We start from the raw sequence: 23,009 nt of genomic DNA on the forward strand, positions 1-23,009 counted from the left end.
AGGACCATGAGCCAGCTCTCCACAACTATGTCTAGATGTGCCAAAGACCTCTTTGGATTCACCATTATGTTCTTCATTGTTTTCTTGGCATATGCTCAGTTGGCATACCTTGTCTTTGGCACTCAAGTTGATGACTTCAGTACTTTCCAAGAGTGTATGTAAGTATCTATGAAATAAAACAGAAAAGCTTTTTTTCTATAAATGTGTGAAAGTGTCAAATAATATTTTTAAAATTTATTTTAGGATAAGTTCAGTCAGAGCTGGCATAGAATTTCTAACAGCAAGCTAATGTTCTTGTCACTATCTGACTAACAAATGTTCAGAATAAAGACACGTTGAAAACTTCTTCTACAAGCGTTGTCCCAGCATAGGACATCCAGTGTCTGGAAATGTTGATTCTTAGGGAAACAGCCTTCAGGTAGGGAGACAGAGTGGAACCGCCATGAAAAGATAGCATTAGTTCAAAGACCGAGACCTTCTCAACACCCAGCCCAGGTGGGAGTTTGAAATGGCCGTTTACAGTGAGGTGCACACGTGTGGAATGCTTAGCCCTGGCTTCTCCCCTCCCTTCATATAAGGAGGCCATTTGCCTGCGTTGTCATTCCTCTTGAACAGTGTTTCCTTGTATCTTAAATTTCGTCTTCTAAGCAAGCTATAAGACATAGTTCTAATATTATAGAAAAAACTAAAAACAGTTTACAAATCTTCACTCTTTTTCCAGTGTCCCCAAATATACCAAAAAAAGTCATCAAAATGAAACAAAAATCCCCACAATATTTTGAATTGCAGTTATGTGCCATTCAGAGTTACTAGGTGGTGAGGAAAAGAGTGGATCATAACAGTGGACTTGGTGTGGCTTTGGGGATGGGGTCCCTAGTTAATCTTGCTTATTGATGAAAGCCAGGAAAGGAAGTGATGTCACTGACAACGTCTAGCAGCTGTGACCTCACTTTCAGTGACTGTGACAGCGCTGGAGCTTTGAACCCTACAATTGTGTCCATCTTTCAATATGCGCCTTGTCATTGTTTTTGTTTAAAGATATTTTAACTTCATAGCAAGCGTGACTATTACAAAGATTTGAGTTACCAGGTTTACCCAGATTATGTATTCTTGCTATACAAATCATCTAATAATCAGATTTAATATTGAGTAGAAATGACATATGTAATATGAAACCATGTTATTCTCAACTGACAAGAAATGACAAGATTTTCCCAAAGAGGTCGACAGTTTTCAGTTTCTTGACAGCTATTTCAAACTTCCCAAACTGTCCTAGCATATGAAATCATCTGTAATAAATGTGCGCCCACAACTGGAACGGGTTGGTTTTGCATTGTGTTCTGTTTTGTTTCCATAGCTTCACTCAGTTTCGCATCATTTTGGGGGACATCAACTTCGCAGAGATTGAGGAAGCTAACCGGGTTTTGGGACCACTTTATTTCACTACATTTGTGTTCTTTATGTTCTTCATTCTTTTGGTATGTATATGTACATATATGTATTTTACAGTGAGGTGATTTAAACTTTATGCTCTTAAATCACCACCATCTTCCTTTCTCTCACGCGTGATCACCTATCATTTTAAACAAATACATGGAAAACAGAAAAATGTTGATCCGAGAAAACTTATTATGTTCATTTATTTACAGTTTTCAGACATATTGTTTTTCCCATGGTCTTTCAATCATCTATATATATGTATCTAACCATTATAAAATAATTACGAGTGCTGGTTTATCAAGTTCCTAAGTGGCGCTTTGCCTCCCCCGTGGGACGTGCTTGCCTGCTTACCCAGTACATTGTCTCTTACTGCCACCTTCGTCACTTGCTAGTGTGACTTCTCTTCCCCCCTTTTCTTTGAAAAAATAGGAATTTATAAAGCAACTTAGAAGTAGGATGTCAAGAGTCATAGTTTGGTTAAGGTAAAATTTCAGCTTTCTCACAGGGCACAAGCCTAAACACTGTCAGAAAGAATCTGCGTGTATTAAACTTATAAGCAAATCAAACAGCAATTAGGAATTGTTCCAAGAATACAGTATCTTTGAGTCTCTTGATTTGGAACAACTTTTACCATTTACTTTAACTAAGATTTTTTTAAAGGTGTTTTCTTCTTTCTTTAACATTTCTGCATTCTACTTGTCCAGTGAAAAGGTATAAAATAAAGTTGCTTGACTTCGGGAGAAGGCATATTCCAAACACGGTCATCTAGCCAATTTGTGTAAGGGGTCCTGCCTCACCCCTTTGAGTGCTGGGATTATAGGTGGGCTGCCATGTCTGAACCACACTTGCGTGGGGGCTGGGGATCTGATCCTGAGTCCTTAGGTTTACACACGGAGCCATCTCCCCAGCTCCTAGCTTTGCAATTATAAAATGGAGAAGGTAACATTACCTCCCTTGTGTTGGCTAGTGAGATGATCTATGCAGTGCTCAAGATGGGTCCTAACGCGACAGTTCTAAGTGCTAATCTTACAGCTGCTGTCACTCATCAATGTCTAGATACTTCTCTGACATTTTCCCTCCCCAGAGGTAATGAATATTCCCATAAGTTTGCAACACACTTTCTCAGAGCATTGTACCTAATAAATCAGATGTACCACCTGCGTGCCATTTGTTTGTATCTAGTGATGGTTTCTAGCTGCAGAGAGGTATACTTAACTCTGTCTGCTTTCCCCACAAATCCATTGACTCTGAGAAGGTCTAAGTTTTATTTTCCGAATCTGAGAAGGTCTAAGTTTTATTTTCCTTTCCATGGCTTTCTCAGCTGTAAAACACATCACCAAATGTACAAGCACTATAGTTTACACTCTATATTATGTAGGTAAGAATATAGTGTATGGGAATATAATGGCTCAGGCAATATTTATCCAGTGACTGATGAAGATTAAGACTCATGTTTTAGTGGAGAACTATGATTATCCATCAATTAAAGAGGAATATTGATTAAGATTGGACACCAGAAATTAAAACAGAACATAAATTATACATAAACGCACGGGTATGTGCTCTAGTTCAAGAGAAAGACCCTGTATTTCTAGGCTAGCCAGATGAGGGAGCTCTGGCTCAAGAGAAGGACCCTGTATTGCTACATTGCCAGACGAGGGAAAACAAAACAAAACAAAACAACAACAAGAAATCCCCAAACAAACTCTTGCATTATACTATAATCTCAAAAAGTAAAGAGATTATTATATTTTTTGAAAATCAAACATGGTCTTGGGAGATGGCTGACTGGGTAAGAGTAGTGCTCTGCAAGCTTGAGACCCTGAGTTTGGTCTCCAGTAGTCAAGTAAAGAGCCAGAACAGACCGAGTGTGCCAGTGCCCAGGGGCTGGGAGGCGGGTGTTGACAAGCAGGTTACTGGATCTTATTATCAGCCAACCTAGCCAATAAGTGAGCTTTAGTTCCTGAGAGCTCCTGTCTGAAGACAGTAAAACGGAGACAATAGAAAGGACACTCGCTCAGGCCTTTGCGTGTGCACTTTTTGATGCTCACATCCACACAGGCGTACATGCACCACAACGCATACACACAGGCCAGACGACGTATGTGGGTCTTGCCCTGTTTGCTGGAGAACCTCGGCGATTCAGCCTCCCTGTATTCCTGGTTCTTGTCTCTTGTCAGGGAAGAGGTACAAGTGAGGACTGCACGGAAGTTTATTACAGAGGGCACGTATCCATTTGAAGAGTGAGTGCAGGTTTCCTGAGAGAGTCCTACATTATAGTCTTTCCTTCCTGGGTTTTAGATGATTCTGGGACTTGTGATTCCAGGTTACAGAGGCCCAAGGTTCAGCTGTCAGGACACGGGGTATCTCATTTCTTTGTTGTGTGATGGTTAGGCTTGGAAGGTCTGACATGATGGAGTTGTGTGTAACCCAGAGCCCATCTGGCTGTTGTTGAGCCAGCTGTAGGATAAATAGTGTGAGGTGAACTTTGTGGGGGTTTCTTGTCTTTGCATTCCTTCCTGGCTATTGTTGCTGGTTGTTTGCTTTTTCCTTTGATCTCTGCTGAGTTCCAGATAATTCCCCATCTCCTCCCAGTCACACCAAGACGAGAACCTAAGCTTGACAGTCTGTGAAGTCTTCACCTTTTCACAGAGATTTCCTTGATCTTTCTACTGGGCCTACTCTACGCCTGTTTGCTGAAGTCATTTCAATTCTTTAAAATATGTTCTGTGTACCTCACATGAGTAGATGATAGAATTTGGAAAAAGTTTAAGTAAGTTGATTGTTAAAACTCCAGGAGCTCTTCAGAGTTCTACACAATAACTTAAATGTTTTAAAAATAGAAAACAATAATTCTTCCATCTGTACATAAATGCACTAATAGTTTGTAGCTTTTTATTGTCTCTTTGTAAAATATGTCAAAAGGTGTGTTCTAACTTCTGTTATAAAACATTTTGACCAAGCTCAACATGAGGAGGAATAGGTTTGTTTGCCTTACATGCTACAGCCCATCGTGAACACAGACAGTGCAGAGATCAGGGCCGGACCCAAGGTAGAAACTGAATGACTCAGAACTGTGCTGCCTACTGACTTGTTCCCATGGCTTCTTCAGCTCGCTTGCTCATACAGCCCAGGACCACCTATGTGCCCAGGGGCAGTACCGGCCATGGCCCTCTCACACCAATCAAGAAACTGCCCTGCCCTCAAGACTCACCTACAGACCAGTCTGAGGGAGCTGATTTTTCAGTTGAGGCTCCCTCTTTCCAAGAGACTCTATATTGTGTCGAGTTGACAACAGCTCACCAGCATAGCTTGGTTTTGTAAGTGACCGTGGAGAGATACTGCTTCAAAGAGTATGAGAGCAAAACCTAATTGGTGACCGCGTGATTATTCGGCTTTGGTAAAACGCTAAACCAAAAAGGCATGTGTCAGTGTTTAGATTGCTTTCAAAATGTATCTGAGTCTCATTCTTTGTTTTACGTACAGAACATGTTTTTGGCCATCATCAATGATACTTATTCGGAAGTGAAGTCGGATCTGGCCCAGCAGAAAGCGGAAATGGAACTCTCAGACCTTATCAGAAAGGTAGGCTATGCCCTAATCCCACAGCTGTTTTCCTACATATATAGGAACATTATTTTAATCAGCTTACCAAATCAACGCTGATTCCCTGAAATTATTTGAAGGGTAGGTCACCTTACTTCAGAAATAATTTAAATGTTTTTTTTTTTTTGGGAGGCTTGATAGATAAGTTAGGACTGAAATTTTGAGGATCCTTTTATGATCTGAATTTAATTTTAAAATGATTTTTTTTTGGTTCTTACTCAGTGCCCCATGGTCCTGAATAATTCACACTAACTGAAAGGGGTTGGGTGACATACATCTAATTCTGCCCGTCTGTCTCAGTTAGCACTTGAGCTGAGATGGAAGGAAGGCAGACACTCTCCTTTAACTCTGGCCTTTCGGTGTAGAAGACCAAAAGGAAAAGTTCCTAGCTCCAGGCCACAGCTTGGGGCCTGAGTTCTTTGTAATCCTTAACTAGGAGGGAAGGGTAGAGAAGTGCTTTGTTCTTCTCTCTGTGGCTTCCTTTACCTTAAAACTAAAACTTACATAAAAATAAATAGGTGTATAGACACCCTCCCATCCTGATAGGCTGGAATCTCTCCTTTACTGTTTTTCTGTTCAAGCCTAAGCCCTGTGGTGTGTGAATTCTGTTTTAAGGGAAAACTTCAGCTTCCTAAAGTCCCTTGGACAGAACCTAAGTGCCTGTTGTCTTGGGTGTTCCACCACAGTTGATGGCGTTTTGCTATTTTTTGCTATTTTTTAGTGTGAGCCAGAGCACTCCACACAGCAGACTTCTGACATTCAGGAAGTTCCGTTACGGCAGGGTTGCATAACATCAGGCCTTCAACCACAAGGGCTCAAATTTGTTTTCTCGCAAAATATTGTGGGACATGGTGTAGAGTACAAACTCCAGTGTTAGCTTTTGAGTCTACAGACGCCCACCTAAGTAACAGGTTGTGATCCTTCACCTGTTCTGATGGCCACGGGGCAGCTCTGCTTCAGTTCACATATGCAAAGCTTGCAGCCTCGCCTTCTTTCCTCTTTGAAAAATCCATGTTTTCAATAGGAAATGAGAAGGGAGCAACAGAGGTGGCTAGGTGGTTAAGAGCACTTGCTGCTTTATCGGAGGTTTGGCGTTTGGCTCCCGGCACCCTTGTGGAAGCTCACAACTGGCTGTAGCTCCAGTTCAGGGATTTTGACACTCTCTTCTCACCTCTGTGAGCACCCACAGGCACATGTGCATACATACACATGTGCATGCACACTCATAAAAAATATTTTGTAAAAGTGAAAGACCTGACTGAGAAAGAGAGAGACGTGGTTGCTGCAAGTATTAGCTTACTGTGGGAAGGTAGTCTCAGCTGCCTATTGAAGGATCCAGGTAAACAGCCAAAACAATTTAGCGAAGATCTGTTTATTACAAAATAAATAATATACAATTTAATGAAAACATGTTAGAGGGAATGACATGCAAATAAATGTCGTGTTAAAGTAACTCTTAGGAGGGTGTCTTAGTAACCTTCTAGTGCAGTGAGGAGATAGCACGGCCAAGGCAACTTGTCAGAAAAGCATTTAATAGAAGCTTGCCTAGAGTTTCAGAGGCTGAGTCCGTGGTCATCAGTGGGAGCATGGCAAGGAGGCCTGGCACCAGAGCAGTAGATGGGAGTTTACGTCTCATCTGTGTGTTGCAGGCAGAAAGGAGAGATAGAGATAGATAGAGAGAGAGACTGGGAATGGTGTGAGCATTTGAAACCTCAAAGCCTACCCACCTCCAAGGCCACACCCAATTCTTTCCAAATAGTTTCACCAACTGTTGACCAAGCATTTAAAGATGTGATATGGTGAGAGCCGCTATTCAAACAGAGATGTTTTTCAGTAATAAGTGAGAAAAAGAAAAAATGTTAGGAGCTGATCTGTTTGTAGAGAGGGTGTGACAGTTCACCAACAGATCTAGTGTGTTCAGCCCACATTTTTGTGGAGAATCCTGGATACGTTTACAAAGACATTAAAGACTTGTTTTCCTAGCTCATAATAGTGTAAGTTTCCTTGCACTCAGTAAATATTGGACTTGGTTTTATGTTTCTATAAATATAAAACTGAATATAGAATTATAAATGTATAATTAATAAAGGTCATAAAACAATTAATTTTGTTCTTGATTATTCAATCACTTTACACAATTCAGCCTTATAGCCCTGCTTATCGTACAAAACTATGTCTCTGCTTCCCTTCTGCAGCACTGGGATGAGCCCAGGACTCACACATGACTAGCCAATCCTTGATCAGTGGGATATTTCCTTAGCGCTGCCTCCAGTTTCTTGAAAACCCTCAGGCTTATTTCACTGACTTAAAAGTTGTTTTTACCTCTAAGAAAATTCTTTGCTATTGTGTGAAAAATGATCAATCCATAGCTTCTCCACAATCCCTTATATTCTGGGGAGCAAACAGCTATAGAATTCAAGGTGGTTTACGTTTGAAGTATATTTAACTTTATATTTCAAGTGTCAATTTTATTTCAAATGTAAACATACACATACATATACATACACACACATATAAGGAAGAAATCTTTAGTTTCTGATTTATTGAAAGACGCTGAATTTTCTGCAAGTTTTATAGAAAACTGAGATTACATTCGTTATTCATTCACCAACACATTTTTCTTGAATTATCATATTCTACCAAGTGCTGAACTTTCAATAGTTTCATTGTAACTGACAAAATTCAAAGAGAGAATAAACAAAATCATGTCATCTTCTTTTCTTTTCAATAGGGCTACCAGAAAGCACTGGTCAAACTAAAACTTAAAAGAAACACTGTAGACGACATCTCAGAGAGTCTCCGGCAAGGTGGGGGCAAGTTAAACTTTGCTGAGCTTCGGCAGGACCTGAAAGGGTGAGGCCTGCACCGTAGAACCTGGGAGCGCCTACTGTACATGTTAATTCGCTGACAAGAGGTTGTTTCTGTCCCAAGTACTGGTAGAGAAATGTTTTTCATTTGGGGAAGCAGGTATCTTTCTGGAGCATGCTGTGTATCTCCCTTCCTCCTGCATTCTGATGTTTCGATGTTCGGGCTGAACCATGGACTGAATAATTCAACCCTCTCAATGCTTTCAGGAAAGGCCATACTGATGCAGAAATTGAGGCTATATTCACTAAATATGACCAGGATGGCGATCAGGAGCTGACGGAACGTGAGCATCAACAGATGAGAGACGACTTGGAGAAAGAGAGGGTGAGCACTTGAGGGGATGCCTGGACTCAGTAGCCCCGTATTCCAGCAATCCTTTCTCTGCTCATCCTCTCTCCTCATCCCCTCAACCTACACACTGACAGTCTGCTTATTCACCTTGTTCATCCCTGTTTTAAAATGCCAATCCCTGAAATAAAAACTAGGAAACCGATCTGGAGCACACTAGTTTTCCTGTTGGTAAAATTTTTTGCGAGGTCTTGGTATGTTGGCCCCTATTGGAAGACTCCGTATTCTTCAGGAGGACCTGGACTTAGAACACAGCTCTTTGCCACGTCCCATGAGCAGCAGGAGTTTCCCTAGAAGCCTGGATGACTCGGAGGAGGAGGATGATGATGACAGTGGGCATAGCTCCAGGAGGAGGGGCAGTATCTCCAGCGGGGTTTCCTATGAAGAGTTCCAGGTGTAAGTACAAAGTTTCCCCAGTTTCTGTTGACCAGGGTCAAAGTGAGATGACACGGCTCTCATGGAGTTAAACATTTAATTCTTTTCATGTCTAATATCATTTCTTTAAAATAGGTTTTAAGAGTATTTTTATAATAGATAAGCATTATAAGAAATTAGGGAAGCAGAGAAAAACATTAATATCTTCTTTGTTCCTTCCAACCAAAATATCTTAACAAATTTTAGAGTCCATGTCTCCTTTTACATATATGTGTCAGTGTTTTTACATGTCTTACGGCCTAACACAGGGTCTGTCCTTGAGCAGATTAGACAGCTCTCAGTTCCTGTCTTCTATTTCCCTGTTGACTTTATGCTTGTTTACTTCTATTTGCTTTGGAGAATGAGGTAATCACATCTCTATTAGTCAATTATTTATTTCTCCCTTTAATTCTAGAGAGTTCTACTCAGTGTTACATGAGGCTGCTAGGCGCACACACCTTCATAACAAGGAAGTCTCGATACTTCAGGTCTCCTTTCATGTCTTTATCATACGTGAGATGTGTTGCTTTTCTCATGGGAACGTAGCTCAGTGACATTCTTCGTACATTATAAACCCTATTTTTCTTGTTTTCATTTTTTCTTTGTTCTTATCTTTCCTTCCTTCACTGTGTGTGTCTAGATGTGTGGCTCTACTTTATCCTTCTTGCAGTTTCCTGAGTGTCTTGAATTTGCGATGTTCCTTGTCAAACCTAGGGACAGTATTGTTTGAAGAAGATGGAGTGTTCAAGCATTTTAGATGGCATATGTTCTCACTTCTCTTCAGCTGCCTTTTTGATAAGTGGTTTTCGTTTGTCATATGTTCGTGAGAAAATTTCCAGACCTTCAGAAGGATTGAGTTTTTAAAAATAATTTTCAATAGCTAATTCTTTTTCTTTCTTTCTCCCCCCCCCCCCCGAGACAGTGTTTCTCTTTATGGTAGCCTTGCCTGTCCTGGAACTCATTCTGTAGACCAGGCTCGCTTTGAACTCACAGAGATCCGCCTGCCTCTGCCTCCCAAGTGCTGGGATTAAAGGCGTGCGCCACCACCGCCTGGTCCTTGTTAGTATTCTTATCATTGGAGAAGTTGTCTTCAGGGGCTGCAGTTAGTGGCTGAATCACAAGGAGAAGGGCCAGGGAGGGAGAATTCCAACTGTTGCCATTTGACATATTTTAAGGCATTTAAATATTTGTATTCAAAATAATGAGATGTTAAAGGAGCACACTGTTTTCTAACAGTTCTGTTTGCTTATAATTCTTTCTCAGGAAACATGATGCAGCGCGATATCTGGTGTCACCTTGGACACCTACTGTCTAGGTGAATTATGATTTATTTACATGATCTCCCACTAGTTGTTTACCATAGCCACTGTTCAGTGCTGTATGTGAATACATTTGTAACACAAAATTACATATATGAAATTTCCTTTAGAATTTTTCCGAAAAATGGTACTTGTGAATAAAGGCTTTTAAAGCTTCAGACACAATTCTATTGGCAGGAAGAATGGAGGTTATCATTCCCACAAGCAGCCTGAAACTTTTGTCTTTAAGTCTTGCAAACACTTAGAAAGTATTTCGTGCTGTCACATTATCTTGGCGTTTTCGTGAATGAGTCCTGTGGGCTGAAGGACATGGAGATGTGACTTCTGTGCTCGCTGTCGCCCCCTGCAGGCTGGTGAGACGCGTGGACCGCATGGAGCACTCCATAGGCAGCATCGTGTCCAAGATCGATGCTGTCATTGTCAAGCTTGAGATCATGGAGCGGGCGAAGCTCAAGAGGCGAGAGGTGCTAGGGAGGCTGCTGGATGGAGTGGCTGAGGTGAGCGGTCCTGAGCGTAAGACGCTGAGTGGAGGACTCGGTCTTTATTGGCAGGAATGGACACACGCGGCACTTTTCACTTGTTAGTATTGAAGAGCAAAAACTAAAGTTTACATTTACATCATTCGCAAATACTGTTTTCTATTCACTTTTGTTTTCAGGGTTTTCCCCCTTAAGCAGAAACATTCTTTAGTTCTGTAGAGCACAAAGGTAATCCTCCCGTTTTGTAACTCTTAACCCGATTCCTGTCATCCTCCTTATATAACCTTAGATCAAACAATCTGGAGGCATGGCTCTTGATACCCCTGTTTGAGAGTGCTCCCATTAGTGGAGCAAACAATCAAGTGAACAGTCAGTCCACCATCTCTCAGAATTGTTATTGCGTACTGTCTCCACCTCCAGTCTTACATAACTGCACCATATTTTACATAAAACACAGTTGCATTGTGGATTAATTTAACAGATAGCATGCCCAGGTTTCTGCTATTTCTTCAATTTCTTTGTTAGGATGACAGACTGGGTCGTGACAGCGAGGTCCACAGGGAACAGATGGAGCGCCTGGTGCGGGAAGAGTTGGAGCGCTGGGAATCAGATGATGTGGCGTCGCAGACAGGTCATGGTCTGGGCACACAAGTGGAACTCGATGGTCAGCCGCACCCCAGAAGCTCCCGGCCTCCCTCCTCCCAGTCTGCAGAGGGCCTAGAAAGCGGAGGTGGAAATGGAAGCGCCAATGTCCACGTGTAATAATCCGCGAGTGTTTGCATGTGTGTTTCTCAGACACGAAGAGGTCGTGTCCAGTACGGCAATGTTAATTGCAATATTTATACGCCTGGCTACATGAGGATGCTGGTCTTTGTGACCAATTGTTATAATTGTCTGCACTTTAATTTATTGTACGTAAACTTTGCCATTGGTTCAAGGAGGATTGTTTTACTTTTTCTCATGTGAGAAATCTAGATGTAAATATTGAGTTCAGAAAACAAAAAAAATTTGAAAAGTATGCCCAGTAGCTGCCCTGTCCAAGTCTTCAGGTGACAATAAAGAAGCCTTTAAAAGTTGTTCTGAGTTCATGTCCAGTCCCTGCATTCGGCAGTGGCAGTCCTGTACAATGCCTTAGGGAAAACCAGGCTTTTTTTTTTCCGACTTAGATGTAACTTGAGAAATTCCTGCAAGCTTCCTTCTAAGAGAGCAGTCCTATTTCACCAGCCTTTCTCGGGTGAACTTCTCCCACAGACGGAGTAGGAAAGAACTCCCAAGCAGAGTATGGACATGGAGCCATTGCTGAAATGTGTATGAACAGTTGGGATAGATATTAAGTGCTATCTCGTTTTTCCTATTATATTCCCAGTTTGTGGGACTAAGCATATCATTTATTTTTTGTATTATTTAACTTTTGTTGGACACTTGTTAAGAAAAGCCGAAAGGATAAATTATATTATTATTATATTAAAGGTAGGAGAATTGGAAAGAGTCCTAATCTGTCACTAAACTTGACTTTTCAATTCTTTGTTAGCATAGGAATTTCTCCTGTTTCACTGCAGCTGAATCTAATATTAAGATAACTAATGAGTAAGACAAACTTGCTGGATATTTTATTTTTGTATGCAGTGAAAGTTTTAACTCAGCAACTGTGCACATATGAAGTAGTACTTTAAGGAAGTTAAAAATGCATAAAAGCTTTATAAAAGGAAAGGTTTGGCTTATGTTCTATCTAAAATATAGTTCTCAAATATTCGTCATTTTATATTTCAGAATGAAAACATACAATGCAAATTTAGTTCATTTTCATGTAAGGGGCCTCTAATATTAAGGGGTTTTCCATTATAGAAGGGATCAGCTAAATGTTGCACATCAGCAATGGTTTCATTAGGCAAGGGTCTCTCTAAATTGATGGGAGAAATCTATTTCTCAATATATGTTGCTGTTGTTGATGTTAAAGACTGGGTTTCACTGTCTAATCCTGGCTGGTCTCAGACGCACAGCGATGCATCTGCTCTGTGCCTCCTGCATGCTGGGATTACGGACATGTGTAATCACACCAGGCTAAAATGATTGTTTTGAAAAGTGCTGAATAACCTGGTCTTTTGAGAGCCAAGGACAAAAGCCACGCTGGTCGGCATTCAGCAGATAGAGACCAGGTAGAAGACAGCCCCGGACTTGAGTGCTGTTCTTGAAATTCTCCAGCATTCATTTAGTTTATCAGACCTGCAACAAACTGCCGAGCAAACAGACCTTTCTAGAAGCTTCTACAGAAGCAAAGCTTGTTGAATTTCCTTAATTTTGATGACTCCCGTCTATTGTATTCTCTTTTAAATATGCTATGCTAATATTTTTTCCCTGGGTATTGAAGTTTGCAGTCCAGGGGTATATTGTATGTATGTACTTACATATGTGTATTGTGTTGTTACATGTAAACAAACTTCAACTTGAAGTGCATTCATTATGTGGTATCCATGTGTATCGACCACGTGCCATATATCTGTTATGGTCACTGGAACATCATTTTATGATGCTTGTTATTATACTGTTTCTCATTTAACTTGTAAAATTTTGCAGAACGCTTTTTTCTCTTTTCACATATACATTTATATATTTTTCTACTTTGGTCCTGGGGAGTTCAGTCCCAATCTCTTTTCTATTATCTTCCCCTCTGTAATAGGTATAGTTAAGATATATATTCAAGGTTCTTCTGACAATCAAGAATTTCCTAACTGTAATAGTTTGTACATTACTTAATAAAGACTTGACATGGTACCAAGGTATAAAAAAAGTGTCTGCTTCCTTATAAGAAAGAGTTGCCTTTTATTGTGTCATAGACCCTGGAAAAGTACCTTCTTTTCTGTGTCCAGTAAGGACACAAGTAACACGTTTCTATGATTTTTACACTAAATATACACTTATTGACACCCAGTAAACCATCACACAGTCTTTCTTCTTTTTCCTCACAGAAGTATAATCCAGGACAAAGACTTCAGGACAGGAGGACATTTGGGACACACAGGTCATAGGAATGTCAGAGTGTGAGAGACAGAGCAGGGAAAATGTCAGTAGAGGGTGTGTTAGTGCACTCTTAATGTTACTGGCTGCTGGAACTCTGAGAAGCAGTGTGCCATGCACAATTCAGATTTACTCTACCCTCCGAGAATGGCTGTAATTCTCGTGTACTAGTAGTAAACAAAGCAACCCTTCACAAGTTCTGGGTAAAGAAAAGCGTGTAGACCTGATAGCTGACACTCACTAGGCATTCCAGAGATATGCCACAAAGGGCTTGCCTATATCATGTACTAGGCATACCATGCGTGGTTCAGTCCCATGGGCTCTTGTTCCCCTAGATACAATGGAAATAATGAGGGGACTTGTTTCACATGACCTTTTCAATTGCCCATATAGTGGAGGAGAAAATAGCACTTATCTTAGTTACTTTTCTATTGCTGTGCTAGGATGGATATCATGACCAAGGCAACTTACAGAGTTTATTGTGGCTTACAGAGGATGAGCCCATGACCATCAGGGTGGGGAGTGTGGCAGCAGGCAGGTAGGCATGGTGCTGGAGCACTAGTTCACAACTTACATCTGGTTAATAAATATCAGGCAGAGAGGTCTCCATGGGAATGGTGTGTGCTACTGGAACCTCGGGGACCACCTCCCAGTGATATAAGGTTACAGCTTCTAATACTTAGCAAATAGTTCCACCAAATGGGGACCATATACAAGAGACCATGCGCGGCCAATACCGCTCAAGAATCTCCCGCTTGACCTAGCTCCACGCCTCACATGGCCAGAGGACCTGACATTGTTCTTGCTCAGTAATATCCACTGCTTCTCTAGTCACAATAGCTAATAAATGGAAACGACCTAAATGCCCTTCGACTGATGGATCGGTAATACAAATGTGCATATACACAATGGGGTAATATTCAGCTTTAAAGAAAAACAAAATCATGAAATTTGCAGGTAAGTATAGTTCTCACCAAGCTGAAGACATTAAATGGTTGCTGGAGGAAGGGAAGTGTTGTGGGAGTTGTGGGCTGCGTTCCTGGCACCCGTCCGCCCGCAAGGCTAGCTTTATACCCGAAATAATTACACAGGAACTGTATTCTTTTAAATACTGCTTGGCCCATTGGTTCCAGCCTCTTATTGGCTAGCTCTTACATATTGATATAACCCATTTTTAATAATCTGTGTAGCCCACATGGTGGCTTACCAGGAAAGATCTTAACCTGTGTCTGTCTGGAGTGGGAGAATCATGGCGACTGACTGATTCAGCTTCTTTCTCCCAGCATTCTGTTCTGTTTTCTCCGCCTACCTAAGGGTTGGCCTATCAAATGGGCCTAGGCAGTTTCTTTATTAATAAGAAATCACTCCCACATCAGGGAAGTAATTAATCCCCCACCCAAGCTCATGCATGCTAGGAGATTTAATTAAATGCAGTAGGCCACAGAGACAAGAGGCATGAGAGTCAGAGGGGCACTTGGAAGAGGGCAAGGAAGGGGAGGAGAATAAAAAGGGTAATGAGGGAGACGATGGCTAAAGAACATCATGTATGTGTATGAAATTACAAAAGAATCAATTTTTAAAATTATAAGATTTTTGAGTGGTATTTTCCTGAAGAAGTGATTTAACCTTTAAAAAAAAGTGCTCAGTTTATTTCACAGTGGAGAATGGCATCTAAATTAAAAACAACTGCCAAGGGAGTGGCTGTGCCCCTTACACAGTACCTACTGGTGTGTGCATGGCAATGTGTTACCTCCTGGTGATGGCGGGTTAAAAAAGTAGGTCCTAGTCTGTGCAGAGTCTACTATTGAGACAAAAAAAAAATGAAAACAAAAAACCTTACTAATGCTTAGGAGAAAAGATGCATATCTTACTTGATTTTATGCATTATTTCTGGTTTATGACAAAGTGGTTGGATATACATACACATACATGAACCATGGTTTTATATATATATATGTACACTAAGCAGATAGCAACAGAAATGGTAATTTTCAGAGATAATTTAAAAAATGAGATCAAATCTTAATGTGTTTAAAACTTAATGCCTTTTTACATTAAAAAGAATTTTAATCTAAAGAAAAAGATGTAGCTCTCACTCTTCATTAAAGAACCTTTTTATGGCTGATGGATGACAGAAAACCACTAGTCAATAGCCCAGTTCCCCCAGTATAACCTGCAGTAGTTTTGTAAAATATGTCCATGTTTCTGTAATGAAGTATGCGTCCGAGTTCGGTCGGGAGCAAATGTTGACAGCAGTGTCTAAGCTGAACAACCACTGTCGTCGTGCTTCCCCAGCTCGTGGCCTGTGTTGTAGCTTGGACTCGCAGAAAGTCCAGACTTGCAGAAACTTGCCAACTTGCAGAAAGAAACTGACTGCTCCCTTATCACACCACCATGTATCGTCCGTCAGAAAGTTCTCTGGATCCTTTGAGTTTAGCATTCTCCTTCGTGAAAGCTGAGGGACCACACAGTTACCCCGGCGACCCTAGCGTCCTCGGTTGCCCCAGCTCAGCCGCCGCTTAACCGTGGTCCTGCCGCGCATGCGCCCAGGGCACGCGAGGAAAACCGCTGTCGCTCGGAAGTGACGTCATCCAGGTGCCGGGCAACTTCTGCCCGGCTTCCCTCCGGCGTCGCTCCGTGGTGCGGGCCGCGTCTGGTTGGGTCTCCTTCGAGCCGACTGTGGTGGACGCCGGGCGGCGAAGGCCGTTCCCGAGCTGCAGCCTCGAGGCGGTTCCCGGTGGCTGGGGCAGCAGGGTGCGGGCCCGACGCGGCCGCGACCGGCGACGTGGGCCGGGCGAGGAGGTGAGTTCGGCGGGCGGCCGGGCGGGCGGGCCAGGCGGGGGCAGCGGCCTCCATCCCGCTCGGCCTGGACGCCCGCCCTCCGCGAAGCGCTTAGCCGCGGACCGGGCCGTCGCGAAACACGCAGGTAGAAGCCGCGGACTCCAAGTCTTTCCCGGACGAACAGAGGCCATTAGTTCTGGTGTCCTCAGGCGCTCCCCGAGCCTGGGCGTTTGGTGGAGCTCCTGTTGGCATCACTCAGAACAAAATGCCCACCTGACAGGCAGTAGGCGGGGTCTGACAGTGAGCTTCGGAGAGTTAAACTGTGGCCCAGGTTCAGTAAAATCAGAAAGCGGGAGCGAAAGGGATGAAGAGATTGAAAACATTACCGGGAATGGTTTCAGTATGTACGTTTCTGCACTATTCTGAGGCTGCAGAAATGCTGGCAACCTGGGTGGCAGCGATTAGTTTAGATTCAAGAAAAGGACGGGGTACCAGGCTTTTAGGACTGTGTATCGCGGTCTCTGGGTTTGCATTGACCCTCAGACATTTTAGCACCTGTAGTAGCTGTTTTCAGGATCACATTTGCAGACTATCAGCTGTATTAAATTAACACTGAGCCTTGCTAATTCTTCGCCCAGTGAAAGAAACGTAGCCAAGGTGTTTAGACACGAGCACTGATTCTTTACAGTACTGAAAATACTCAGTGTGTGCTTTTAACAAACGTTAAGGTCTTGGTATGCCCAAACATTTGGCAGAAATTATTCTTTTGTATGCTTTTCAAAAAAGTCTTAAAGACTCATACAAGTACACACATGCTTCATTTACTCTTCACAGTTATTTTGATACCAGCAAGCTCTGTAGTTCCAAGAGTTCTTAACACACGGGGGACGACTCTTTTAGGGTCAAACCTCCCTTTGACAGGAGTCACTGAAGACCATCAGAAAACACAGATATTTACATTACGATTAATAACAGTAGCAAAATTACTGTTATGAAGTAGCAATACAAATAATTTTATGCTTGGGGGTCACTACAGCATGAGGAAGGTTGAGAGCCACTGACAGAGAGGTAAAAGAAAACACAGAAATGAAAAGAAAGCACATAACAAAACATACCAGGACAGTGAGCTGAATGGAAGGTTTTGGTATTATGAAAATAAACCATGTAGGCTTGTTGGCTAGATTTAATTTCCACCACTGCCAATATGGAGGTGTGTGTGTGTGTGTGTGTGTGTGTGTGTGTGTGTGTGTGTGTGTAAAACATACCAAATACCTATATATCAGAACCAGCTGTATGGAAATAAGGAAAATATTAACTTGGCTGATAATTTAAGTGTTTTCTGTCCTCCTTCCCTTTCTCTCCTCTCACTCAGAATAGATCTAAAACCAGCCATCTAAACCATGGCAAAGAAGTTTTCACCATATTGTTGCTCAAAATTTTAAGACATTTTAGTTTGTGATTTTTCATATTGAGAGATTAGTTTACTTCCTGAATTAACTCCTGATGCAACCCAAATTATTTTCAAGTTAATCATAATACTGTTACCTTTTATTGAACAAAGTCAGAAAAGAGCCTATATTTCATAAATATACTGTTTGGTAATGAAACTAATCATCTTAAATTAATAATTTCTCGTATTGGAAGCTATTTTTTAAATTGGTGTATTTTATTTGTATTAATGTTTTGCTTGTGTGTGTCTATGTGTACCAAGTGTGTGTGTGTGTTTGTGTGTACACACCACATGTGGGCTTGGTGCCCATGGGAGTCAAAAGAAGGCATTAGATCCCCTGGCCCTGGAGTTACTGATGGGTGTGAACCACTGTGTAAGTTCTGGGAACTGAATTCCCATCCACTATGAGACCAGCCTGTGTTGTTAACTACCCTGCCATCTCTCCAGCCCTTGAAGCTAATTTTTAGAATATTACTTGGTAAGTGTGTGACATATGCATGCATGCATTTGCAAATGTTCTCACCCACAAGTTCCTTGCCAGGATCAGAGGTCAGCATCAGATGTCCACTTTCCACTTTTTCTCTTGAGATAGGGTCTCCTGTTAACAGTTTAGGCTAGGATGGCTAGCTAATGAGCATCCTGGGTTATCTGTTACCCATCTCTGTCTCCCAACTGTGGGGTTACAGATGTGTGCTTCTGATTTTTATTTGGGCTTTGAGGATCCAAACTCAGGCTCTCATGCCTAAGCAGCAAGTATCCACTGAACCATTTTTGAAAACCCAGATTTTACTTTTGGTATTTTGTGTCACAGCACTTTTCAGGAGTTGAATAACCCTTTTACAGGGGTCACCTAAGGCCATCAGAAAACAGATATTTACATCATGATTATAACAGTATCAAAATTATAGTCACGAAGTAGCAACAAAAATGATTTTATGGTTGGGGGTCACCACAGTATGAGGAACTGTATTAAAGGGTTGCAGCATTAGGAAGGTTGAGAACCACTGCTCTAGGGGATGGATATTTATTATCTCAAACTGGGTCAGCATTACTTTGGTAGGTGTTATAATACTGAATAACATCTAAGGAAAAATATAAAGTGACCCAACAAGTACCAAGCAAATTTAGTTTGTATACTTAATTTAAACCGTGAAACTATTACTTTTATAGTCATTAAAAAACAATTCAAAAAAATTAATTTGTAAAATAAGCTTTATTAGAAAGCTTCATTTAAACATAGTTGTTAGCATCTTTTTATGAATCTAATTGTTGATATTTTAGAGAAGAAACAAAAGTGGATGAGAAGGCTTAGAATAGCCATGGTTAGAATTGTAATGAGTTCCTCAGTTAAGACATGGAAACATAAATTTCTGTGCCACCCAGTTCTGCAGCTGCTCAGTCCCAAAGAAACACATAGAGGCTTATATTAGTTATAAACTGTTTGGTCTATTATCTCAAGGTTATTACAACTTTAATTAACCCATAATTCTTGTCTTTGTGTAGCCATACAGCTTTGTACAATTTCTCAGTAAGGCATCCTCATCCTGCTTCCTCTGCATCTGACTGGTGACTGTGTCTCTCTGCCTTTCCTCTTCTCAGAATCTTTTAGTCTGGTCACCCTGCCTATACTTTCTGCTTGGCTACTGATCAATCGGTGTTTTGTTAAACTAATATGAGTGACAAATCTTTACAGTGTACCAGAGCATTATCCCATATCAAAGACAGTTTAATATTTTCTATTTTTTATATCCTCATTTTAATTGTTTGGTTAGGCATGTGCTGTACATTTTTTCTCCACTCCCCTTCCCTCTTTCCCTTTCATCTTCCACCTCCTCACTGCCCTTTACACCCCAGTTTACTCAGGAGATCTTGTCAGTTTTATTGTATATCGAATTTTAAGATAAAAATTCTGGCTGACAGTGTTTACCATCACCAGGAGGCTTTTATAATTGTCTATAACCATGGTAATGGACAGATGACCTAACAGTTAAGAACACTTGATCTTGCGGAGGACCTGGGGTCCTCTTCCCAGAATCCACGTAGCAGGATCACACCTACCTGTAAGTCCAGTCTTGATGGATCTGACACCCTATTCTGGCCTCCTTAGGTACCAGGCACACATATGGTATACATTAAGGCAAAACCCATGCACATAAAATAATAATTTTTTGAAAATAAATTTTATGTAATTTTTGGTATTTATATTAACATACTATCAAAGTATTTGCTTAACCAGAGTTATAAGCCAGATTTAACCAGAGCTATAATCACTTAAAAGACATTAGAATAAATGTTTACAAATCTTAACTCTTTAAGTGTAGTTTTCTCTAACCAATCTCAACCTTATGTCAACAGAAAACACAACATAAAATCATTTCCTGTTTCATTTCTTGCAAATTCTGTTAAGAGCAAATCTGTTTAGAAAGCTAGTTTTCAGTGTAGAGAATCAAATTCTCATATATTAGTTCATCAAAATTTTATCTCTTTAGAAAAACTTAAGTACATTTCTAATTATAGCAAACTAAATTATACATCTGTTTCTTTCTGTAAAACATTTTGTGGGGACTGAAGAGATGGCTCAGCAGTTATGAGCACTGGCTTTCCTGTTCTTGTAGAGGTCCTGAGTTCAGTTTTCAACAATCACATGGTGGCTCACAGTCGTCTGTCGTGGGATCCTCCCTCATCTGGTCTGTACAATGCAGACAAAGCATTCATATATAAAATAGATGAACTTTTATGCATTCATTTTGTGCAACCCTTTTGTGATATGTTCAACTTGTTTTTCATTATTTACCCAAAAGTAGATTATGTTTATAAGCATTTATTTTTCTTCCAGCCTTAGTTCTTAATTATTTTAAATTTTCTGCCTCCCCACCCCCCATGATAGGTTTCTCTGCTGATGTAGTAAGCCAGATCAAGCTGAATTGAAAAGGTATAGCAACAGAATTTTTTAAACAAAACAACTCCCCAAACAGGTTCTCCATTCCCAGAGACTGAGGCTGGAGAAGCTGCATGTCAGAACTAAAGCAGGGAAATGATATAGGTTGTAGGTGACAGGTAATGATATGTTCGTCACAAGCTGGGTTTGTGCCTAAGTGTGGTCAAAAGCTGAACATTTTAGGTGGGGACTTGGCTGGCTGGCAACTTCAGGGGATGAAGCTGTCTTAGCCACCAAAAATGTTTACCTGGGCTTTCCTTTGTTCAGAGATTGTCTGAGTGGAAGGGGTTTAGATAGACAGGAATGGGGCTTCTCGGACCATGCAATAGCCAGATGGAGGTTCCAACAGAACAGTTCTGTCTTTAATTTACATTTTGAAGCAATGCTTACATTTGATGAATTTAGACACAGTTATATTTTTTTGTCACCAAAATAATTCACTTTACATCTTTTGCTGTGTTTCTCATTGAAATACAGCCACTTTATTTTTATAGTCTTTGCCATTAATTTGAATGTTCATTAGATTTTTTGACTGTCACATTTTAGTAAGGACCTATGAAGAAAGCTATTTAAAACTGATTTTCCTCATACCAACAATTTGTGAAAACTCATCTATTAATAGAAATAGTTATTTTCCTGTCATGGAAATTAAGGAGCCAAGAGTGCTTGAATATGTATTTAGCCATTGATATTTCAATATTTCATCTTAGAGCTGACTTAAATATTTTATTTCTGTTACTTTTTTTTCAGATAGAGCAGTTCTTTTAGCATCTGTTTTTTAAATGGCCTGCTTTGTTCCCCCATCCCTTTCTCTTTTTCCTTGTTCTCATGTTCAGTATTTATATTCTACGTAGGTCTACCTGAAATAGCAAACTCCAGTTGACCTTAAATAACAAAGTTATCTTAATAACCAGAGTCAGCAGAAGAAAAATAAAAAGCTCTTTACATGATCACCATACTAACCCTAGTATAATATCTTAGAGGTGTTCACAAGAAAAAAATTAAATTGAATATACTGGTCAAATAGAATACTAAATTAGATGGTGGAAGCAGAAGAGAATTTTATCAGAAAAATGGTAACCTATCATAACAACGTAAGTTGAATGATTTTAAAACTTGCAGGAAAAACCCTTTCTGAAAACTGAGATACCTTTGGGAACTGCCACTCAAGGTACACCCAGGAATTCCATGGCCAATTTACTTTAGAAACAGCCTCTTCCTTTTCACTTGCTAAGTCAGCATATATACTCCTAAAACACCTCTTCATCTGCAAGTGTGCAAGATTAACCTGTCTACTCTTGCCAGTCTTTGTCTGCTGTAGGCTTTCAGATCTTTACCCACCGGACCTAAGTTGGGTAAGAAAAAGGTTTCCAACATTAGTGAGATATATGGTGGGACTAAATAGCTTCTCTAGGGCCCCTAAGACTAGATTATATAAATACAGTAGCATGAGAGCCACAGTAAGGATGGCTCTCCTTCATAAGTGTAGAGAGATTGAATAAACTCCAGGATATAGATCTGCTAAGACCAAAGAATAGAGCAAGAGAGTTGAGTGTGGAAAGCAATTCATCATCCTAGTGGAGCCAGGAATTTGCAAGCACAAGGGGGCAAATGGAATGTCTCTTGGAGGCTGAAACCACCGAGGCATGAAGTTTGAGGTCACTGAGTAGGACACATATTTGGTAATGGTGTTCCACACAATGACAGACTCCCACTGAACTTAAGAGTTCCATTAGAGAAGTGCTAAGGAGAGGTGTATTTGTTTTCATTATGAAATAACAGATTACTACTAAGTATATTAAAACAGCAGTGATCAAGACTTACCAGAGACCTAACAAAAGTATCAGCCATCTGAACTCAACTAAAGAATCTTACCTGAATACTTCCAAAGTCCAGTTATAAGAGGAATAAGTTCCATTTGATGTCAGAACTAAAGCCCCCAGGACCTATGCCCGCTTCCTCCAGCTTCTCCAGGCTTCCAGCATTTTTCCCTAAATGATTTTCCCTTCCCTTTCAGAACAAGTTGAGTTATTCTGAAACATGGAATTCTCTAACTTCTAGTTTCTGCCTTAAAAGGAGTTTATGTATTAAATCAGGTCTAGCTTTGCAACCTCACCTTCGTAGACCTGGCTGATTTAGAACTTGGGTTGCAACTATAAAGTTCTTCTGACCAGTCTCCCTATTAGGGTTTCATGAAATATGGACTGTAATCTTGGAGGTTGGGGAAGAGTCCTGGTGAGATATAAATTACTGCTGAGGAGAGCACCACTAGAGATAGCAAGTTCAACACCAGCCAGTATTTTTAGCAATAAACTCACCGGAAACTCCAGTATGATTTGTAGTTCATTTAT

The 23,009-nt window shown here is 40.8% G+C and overlaps 1 protein-coding gene and 1 pseudogene across 1 annotated transcript in view; both read left to right on the forward strand.

Moving 5' to 3' along the window:
• Pkd2 (polycystin 2, transient receptor potential cation channel) overlaps positions 1–13,246 on the forward strand; it is a 33,296-nt gene extending 20,050 nt beyond the window's left edge. Inside the window, exons 8-15 of the mRNA XM_026785035.1 lie at positions 3–158; positions 1,358–1,478; positions 4,927–5,025; positions 7,778–7,899; positions 8,121–8,238; positions 8,495–8,658; positions 10,345–10,492; positions 11,000–13,246. Coding sequence (XP_026640836.1) covers positions 3–158; positions 1,358–1,478; positions 4,927–5,025; positions 7,778–7,899; positions 8,121–8,238; positions 8,495–8,658; positions 10,345–10,492; positions 11,000–11,236 — 1,165 coding nt within the window. The 3' untranslated portion in view covers positions 11,237–13,246. The remainder of the gene's footprint in view (positions 1–2; positions 159–1,357; positions 1,479–4,926; positions 5,026–7,777; positions 7,900–8,120; positions 8,239–8,494; positions 8,659–10,344; positions 10,493–10,999) is intronic.
• Positions 13,247–16,116: 2,870 nt separating this feature from the next.
• The window catches only part of LOC101982030, a 34,269-nt pseudogene continuing 27,376 nt past the window's right edge, over positions 16,117–23,009 (forward strand).

The sequence above is a fragment of the Microtus ochrogaster genome, linkage group LG1 (assembly GCF_000317375.1).
Source record: "Microtus ochrogaster isolate Prairie Vole_2 linkage group LG1, MicOch1.0, whole genome shotgun sequence".
NCBI classification, from domain to species: Eukaryota; Metazoa; Chordata; class Mammalia; order Rodentia; family Cricetidae; genus Microtus; species Microtus ochrogaster.